We start from the raw sequence: 6944 nt of genomic DNA, 5'->3' as shown, positions 1-6944 counted from the left end.
TATGTTATCGGGAAAACCACGGGGTTGGGTATTTTTCTGCCTGCAGTAGCGGAAGCATTAGCGCGAGGGGGAGACTGGACGGGAGGCAAAGTTCTACAGGAGTGGTTCCCCGACGTCGTGAAAGATCATGCGGATTGGCACGCAGTTGTCGGCCCTGAAGCTACAAGCCGTTCGACGTGGATGGAGAAAGGATACATTGAAATGCCCCTTCCATTGATTTGGTTCTTTCCTTTTCTGCCCTGGCATGAACTCCATGATATTCAGACCAATATGTGCGGAGCAAGCAGACTTGACTGAGGTCAACTTGTTCGGTCGAGCCATTCCGTAGGGTTGAATCTGCCGACCTTGACATACATTTACTTGTTTCCGGTCTCTACCTACTATTAGAATGTCCGCATGCATAACTCGTCTATCCCAGTCCAGTGTAAGCGAGTGCAGATGATTCAATTTGATAACCTCTCGAGGAATGCTGCAAGCTTGCCCTTCGGTTGACCCACATGAAATGCCCATGCATAACGAGTCATGAATCTGCGGATCCGGGAGTCCATCTCCTCCAGTCTCAGAGCGCGTTCTTCCTCGGTAGTACGGATAGAACTAGGACTTCTTGGGAGAGTACATTGCAGCTCAACCTCCCCGACCTTATGATTGTCGAAATCCATGGTGTCCTGAACAATTGTGAACTCATCGTCGGCGACCCAGCTTTGCCGAAATGTTGTAAAGGAAGCCAACTCCCGTAGTCCAAAGTTGGTGAGTTCAGTTTGGCTAATACCCGTAGAAAGTTTCAGGTGATGAGAGATTTCCTCTGGGTTGCGCATCTCCATGAACCTGGTATTCTGGAAATTTCCGCCATCTTTTATTTTGGCTTCCCAGTCACCGTCCCTCTTGCGGACCCAAATGCCTTTCGAGGATAGCAGGCCATCTAAATCGTAGTATGTATCGTGCATGGAGCGTAAACCCAAGTACCGCAGACTTGGGAATGGCGGGTGTCCTCCGGCAAGAGTCAATGGCTGCACAGCAAGTCGGCTGAACTTGCGTTCTACCTCTAGGGTGAGCAGCCTGAAGGGGGCCATCGAGGAGGGGGCGAAGAGACGACAAGGCGCAATCAAATGGTGGGCCAACGCAGCGTAGCTTAGGCCTATGTTTCCAGCGACCGGTGTGTCAATAGAATCACCTCATGCAAAGTAGTGGTCGCATCAAAAATCATGGTAGATGAATGCTGCCAGTCAAAGGGCCAGAGAGTATTGGCCGACTCCCGCCACAGAGATGGATTTGGGACCAAACATTGAGAAAAACAAGAAGCCAGGTCAATGATTCGTCACTTGATGAACCAACCTCCTCTCATCACGTGCCGAGTCTAGGCGTCGCTATGTCACAGGTATTACCTGCCAACCCAAGTAGGGATTAGCATCCTGGCTGGCGGTACTCACAATAGGAGCTCGACTAGTTCCGACATTGGTATCCTAGCATACGTATCGAAACCGAATTCGATCCAGTGAGTTTAGACCTGATCACACAGGAAGTTAATAGCCCATTTCCCCAAAAGGGAGTCAAGGAACCATCCCTATCTATTCACCAGAAGGGGAATAGCGTGGTGCAGGTCTTTCTCTAGAGACACAATTCCGCGGCAGTCTCGTCGGTTCCGGAATGCTGATTTAATGCTAGCTTGAGAACTTGGCTGGCCGAAGCGGAGGCCCCACTTCGAAGCGAACGCAACCCATAGGGGGTCTGTGGGGACAAGTGCCATTTGCCCATTGGGCGTCTTGCCAGTGGATGACTTTTCGGGCAGCAAACGGCCTGTCGTAACAGGTTGCCTTACAGATAATTTGGGCCAGCCCATAAGTTAGTTCAAATATCGCTTACCTCAATATGTGCGTACATTAGCAATGCCACTATCCGAAGCACGAGTGATCTTTCGCGATGTTGAATCATATCTCACGTAGGTAAGCTTGTTGGCAACATGATTCATGCACCCTGGGCGAGAGTTGCCTACTCCTCTATGTTCGGATTTCTATGGTGAACCGCTACTATTAGGATACTCCTTCGCCCTAGATGAAAGTTTTTTTCTTAAAAAATGGGTATCCCCTGTTTTGCATTACTTAAATCATCGCCACGTAGCCCCAAATGAGTTACATCTGCCTCCGGAGATCATTGGCACTGTACATCTTGACAGTGGAAAAAGCTATATTAGAACAGGGAAGATCATAGAGGCATTGGGTTAGCCTCTGATTTTTTTGCCTATTTGCTAACGGAATTCCTTAAATTGATGATTGACCAAAGCGTTGGAAATAATCCCGCGCTTTTCGAGAAAGATGTCGGAACTACTCTAGGGAAGACGCTTAGTAGTATGCCAGAAGCGCCGAGTGAAAGCGAGAGATACATTGTCGCTCAGCTGCAGAGTGGCTCGGATGCACCTGAAGCGAGTGGTCGTCCATTGACGTCAGATGTGGTCGTTGGCGGGGCTCAAATTAGCTTGCTAGATGACGGCTAAAACATGTCTAACAGATTGGAAAGTAGCATGCAGAAGGAGCACTCTCATATGACAGGAGACGATCGCTTAGCGTCATTCCTCGAAACTGAAATAAGGAAATGCGGCTCGAATGGCCTGCCCTCCCCGACGGAAGCTTCTTATACGGAAGGTATTGAAGCAGAAATGATGGGCTGCGCCGATCGTCTAAACATCAAAATCTGCCAGGATCTCTTTGCATTGGAAGTGCTGACGCACTGGTTCTGGTTCGAGATGCTATTCGACGTTGGCGATCAAGAAAAGCCTACCAGTAGATACAGCCCCTGCAGAATCTCTCAGAGACTGGGCTTTCACATTGATCGAAAGCGACGCACAAGACATCGCATATCGGATAGTATTGCACAGATACTACACCATGGCTCTCTTTCATAGGTGTAGCAGAGCCTCTGCACCGTCTACAAGTGGATTTCTCGCCATGAACAACAATGGGGACTGCCATAACAGACGACCTGGAAATTCTCTGTACAACTCGGAGGCTGATATGGCTAAAAGAATATTGAAAGAGGTTGCGCCAGGTTTTGAGCCAGAATCTCCGGTATACAAACACAAATTTGATCACATCCAGTCACGTCGGATTCGCGGCAAGGGGTATCACACATTGTCCACCCACTCCGGTCCAGGAATACTTGCTTTGATACCCTCCACGGATCAACTCGGTCAGAACCGGATAGGCTTATCCGAAAACGGGTAAGTCAAGCAAGGAATAACGGTAGCATGTCTTATCAATAGGAGAGTGGTGAGATTTTCAGTCATCCAGAAGATCTCTGCAATCTTAAGAAGCGTGTTTGGTCCATCGCCATGCCTCCCTCCTCCTACATGATATTCTTCGCTCCGGAGTTCTGGCTATGCGCAGGCATGAAAAGGAATAACAATGCAGGAACCGTAGAGATACCATAATTTTGAGCATCGTTTACAATGACTCAGGCTTGAGGTTCAAGCACCATCGTCTGCTATTAGCAGACTTTTTTCGTTACGTGATAGAAAAAATGCGTACAACCCGACTAATAACTATGCCTTCCCGTCGCTAACAAGACTTCGTGTCTTCTAAGGGCTTCATGAGCGGTGGTATCCACTTTATACATCACCATGATTTGCTGTGGAAGAGGGCGCGCACCTATCTTTTACCAAAAGCTTCGGAAATGTGCTGAACGTGTGATTCGACTTGGCAACGGAGGATAAAACTCATTCCTTTACTTCTGGGCAGATGGACTAGTCTTCCCATAGATAACAATAGCCATTAATCGATCATAAGCTGATTCTGGAATAGGAAATTAAGCATCCAAGTCTTCCTAACCACTCGAATAGGGATAGCGTGGTACGGCAGCCTTGCAGGTGAAACTACTGGCTCTCGAGAACGAAAACCCTCCGATAGGAAATGCGGCCAGCGAGAGCTAAGAACCGAGACACCGTGAACTCATTGAGCCGCTTGCCTATTAAGTGGATCCGGACAGTACAGCGTGTTGAAGTGCAATAAATTAGAAAACGCGGGCTTTGAACGGCGGGGTAACTATGGGCAATGTGCACCGACCGACGACGTGCACGAAATTGATAGCTAGTTGAATAAGCTAGCCAACAGTGTGCGTCGTACGCGATGAGTGAGAGATCTAGACCGGGTCACTAAGTAAAATGACCTAAACAGCTCTTATCCTCGAGGCTTCACTAGCGGGGTGAATTATCCCCGCATCTAGAACAGTGTTAAAACATAATTGGCTCCTCAGCTTCTGCCGGAGGTGTTGTAACGTCAAATGCGACTAAACTGAATAAGACGAACTCGTTGGGCTTAAGCGTAGGACTGATTCGCTTCCAGCCACGTACGGTATTCAATCCTCTTTCCCCTCTCACAACACAACTATTAAGTGGGCACATTAACCCATAACTCTCTTGCTTATATATCTGCAGCCATACGTATCACGCCAGGCTCTCATCCGCAGGACCTCCAAATTCCCACGAATTCGTGCAACATGGCCAGTGTCCGCAGCAAACTTATTGATTCTATCCAAGATCACTTGGGCGTTTCATTCGAGAATTCACCGCTAATTCACGAAGCTCCCATGGCTGCTGGCGCGGTTGGCAGAGATGGTAATAAGGATCTGGCTCTTATTGGAGATTCAGCCCTTCAACTTTTCCTACAATCGCAAGGTCGCGCTAGGCATGCAAGCCGCGGTACGCAACCAGCACTTCTGGAACAGATCTATTGTCCACTTTCTCTAATTTGACCTACGTTGTAGAGCAAATCAACCAAACCGTCTCCCGCATAGTCAGTAATATAAACCCTGCCCAGCTGGCGTTTGAACTGGGTCTTGATCGGTACATTTGCAAGGATCCCCCCTAGGGCAATTTTGTTCCTGACAAGCTGATGGCAACTACTGTTGAGGTTATTGCCGGTGCCGTCTTCCTAGAAACAAGCTGGGTTCGAGCAGCATTGCAGAGAATTGCGGATGCATTAGGCCTGGCGTGGCCAGATTCTTGAGCTGGGAAATTTCCATGCAAGGCTCGGATAATTACGGATCTCCTATCTTCCATTACGAATTAATGAGGCGCATATTGATACGCGCATTCTATGCGACATTCATTTTAGTCGCGGCAAACTCGGAGGCGCACATATATTGTGGCCTTTCTTGCAGTTTTCTTCTTTGGTTTCTACCTTTCGGGCGGCCCGTAGCTCATTATCTCATCTATGTGTTAAGAGCTTACACCTCACCCACGGGTAACGGGGACAATCTTGATGTTCCTCTGTTTCAAATGCTGTACTATAGAGGCTCCAATTATGCTCGATCCCTCGGCGTTTCGAAGCAAAGCAAGTAGCAATCTGGCCTTCAGGTTATATGCACTTCAGCTAGATTTCAAGAAACCTAATTTCATATCTGTGTTGACCCAGCATGGCTACCCCTCATGAACCGAAAATCGAGACACTCGAAAAGATCATAGGCCATACCTTCTCCCTAAAACATTTGATACGTCTGGCTCGCACCTCAGCAGGTGCTAATCCGGACAACTACGATGGGAATAGGAAACTATCTCAACTGGGTGCCTCTCTGGTTGACTCTGTTCTGGCTATCATAGTATTCTTCATAGGTGGCACTAGAGGTAAGAAGACCGCGGCGCCTGGTCACTCAAACTTTTGGACAAACTTATAGTGTTGTAGAGTGTACGGCAAATTTGAGAAAGGCTTTTCTGAACAAAGGCAAATACTATGCTGCCGCGAAGCGGACTGGTATCGACAACTGCATAGACTACGATAAGCGCACCGGGCCAGATTCGCCGGAGGTTCTTCGCAAAGCGATAAATGCCATTATAGCAGCCGTGTTTCTTGATACCTGGAACATCAAGTCAACAGTAGTTGTCATTCTAAGGTATGGCCTTATATCTGTTTAGCATGCAATTACTGTACTGAATCTGTTCGGTCAGGATTTTTTTCCAGGCGAGCGGCGACAGAATGTTTCAGGAACTCCCTTCTGTCTCACCTGCTACTGTGGAAGCTCTCGTATCTATTTCGAAGATGATACTAGCTCTCAACGCTGGGGTGATTAACCCTTCGGTGCTAATTATCGAGCGGTCCGCTACGACTCTTGAGGTCTCCCCAATGATACACAGGTTCCTGGAACAAGGCAGCAAAGATCCGCCTCTCTCATCAAACGCGGAGCGCATTGTGACGGAGAAGGAGTCAGTCACAGAGAACCTATCTCAATTTCTCCGAGAGGAAATATGGTCATCGGACGGAGACCTGAGCCGCAATGGAACTGAAACTGAAGCCGAGCATGACTCGATGGCGAGGATTTCGAATGGACCGAATGCTCCGTCAATACCAAAGGGGGGTCAGGTGGCACGCCGCCCGAGAGAACCCCACAATGACAGTGAAATATCCGTGGTAACACCTGCGTCGAAGAGAAGGCGCAGGGCTGCAAGCACTAATGTCTCCATCTTGCATGGTGAGGCTGCCCGGCAGATTCTCTTACAAGAGAGACAGCACTGTGCCGCTCAGAATATGTCTCCGCCCGAATATAGCTGTTTCTCCCCTGCTATAATGACAAAGGCCCTCCGGCTTGAGAAGGGCTCGCTCGGGAACCTTATCATCCTTTTGATAACAATTGCTAGTCCTCAATCGATAGTGGCTCTGCGCGAGATGATGTGCTGTGCGAGAGCTCAGAAGACGGTTGATTCGCATCGCCTGGCCGTGAACGTCACGAAGAGGCGAAGATATGAGATGATTAAAGAGCTCAACCAGAAAAATGCACTTCTTCGACTGCTCCGTTGGTATCACCTTCTCGAACTATTCGAGCAATGTGGTGGTTCTCGGACCCGTTACAGCATGGGATATGTAAACATGACATCTGCGGATTTCGAACATCCGAAACGGGGAGCAGGAAACCCTAGCAGGAAAGATGATGCTAAGATAGCGCAAGCGATGATGAAAGAGTTA

The 6944-nt window shown here is 48.5% G+C and overlaps 4 protein-coding genes across 4 annotated transcripts; 3 read left to right on the top strand and 1 right to left on the bottom strand.

Moving 5' to 3' along the window:
* Positions 1-370: 370 nt before the first annotated feature.
* Positions 371-1579, bottom strand: BDQ94DRAFT_41548 (thiamine-triphosphatase). Its single transcript, XM_026775711.1, has one exon. It carries the CDS (start codon positions 1068-1070, stop codon positions 444-446), a length of 627 nt encoding a protein of 208 aa, XP_026619245.1. The 5' UTR covers positions 1071-1579; the 3' UTR covers positions 371-443.
* Positions 1580-2491: 912 nt separating this feature from the next.
* BDQ94DRAFT_179235 (uncharacterized protein) lies at positions 2492-3507 on the top strand (the record flags this gene model as incomplete). Its single annotated transcript, XM_026773322.1, has 3 exons — positions 2492-2559; positions 2622-2636; positions 2738-3507. 3 exons carry the CDS (start codon positions 2492-2494, stop codon positions 3213-3215), a joined length of 561 nt encoding a protein of 186 aa, XP_026619244.1. The 3' UTR covers positions 3216-3507.
* Positions 3508-4485: 978 nt separating this feature from the next.
* On the top strand, positions 4486-4994 carry BDQ94DRAFT_164661 (uncharacterized protein; the record flags this gene model as incomplete). Its single annotated transcript, XM_026770092.1, has 4 exons — positions 4486-4590; positions 4683-4753; positions 4787-4808; positions 4857-4994. 4 exons carry the CDS (start codon positions 4486-4488, stop codon positions 4992-4994), a joined length of 336 nt encoding a protein of 111 aa, XP_026619243.1.
* A 409-nt stretch (positions 4995-5403) lies between these two features.
* BDQ94DRAFT_176542 (uncharacterized protein) lies at positions 5404-6933 on the top strand (the record flags this gene model as incomplete). Its single annotated transcript, XM_026772718.1, has 4 exons — positions 5404-5611; positions 5670-5877; positions 5933-6842; positions 6922-6933. The coding sequence occupies 4 exons, from the start codon at positions 5404-5406 to the stop codon at positions 6931-6933; spliced, it is 1338 nt and encodes a 445-aa protein (XP_026619242.1).
* Positions 6934-6944: the final 11 nt, after the last annotated feature.

The sequence above is a fragment of the Aspergillus welwitschiae genome (assembly GCF_003344945.1).
Source record: "Aspergillus welwitschiae strain CBS 139.54b unplaced genomic scaffold BDQ94scaffold_180, whole genome shotgun sequence".
Classification (NCBI taxonomy): Eukaryota; Fungi; Ascomycota; class Eurotiomycetes; order Eurotiales; family Aspergillaceae; genus Aspergillus; species Aspergillus welwitschiae.
Note: the sequence above shows the minus strand (reverse complement) of the source record. Positions and strands in the feature narration are given on the sequence as shown.

Bases quoted from the DNA above. Each gene is read 5' to 3' on its own strand.
- BDQ94DRAFT_41548 (XM_026775711.1), bottom strand. From the start codon at position 1,070: ATGGCCCCCTTCAGGCTGCTCACCCTAGAGGTAGAACGCAAGTTCAGC.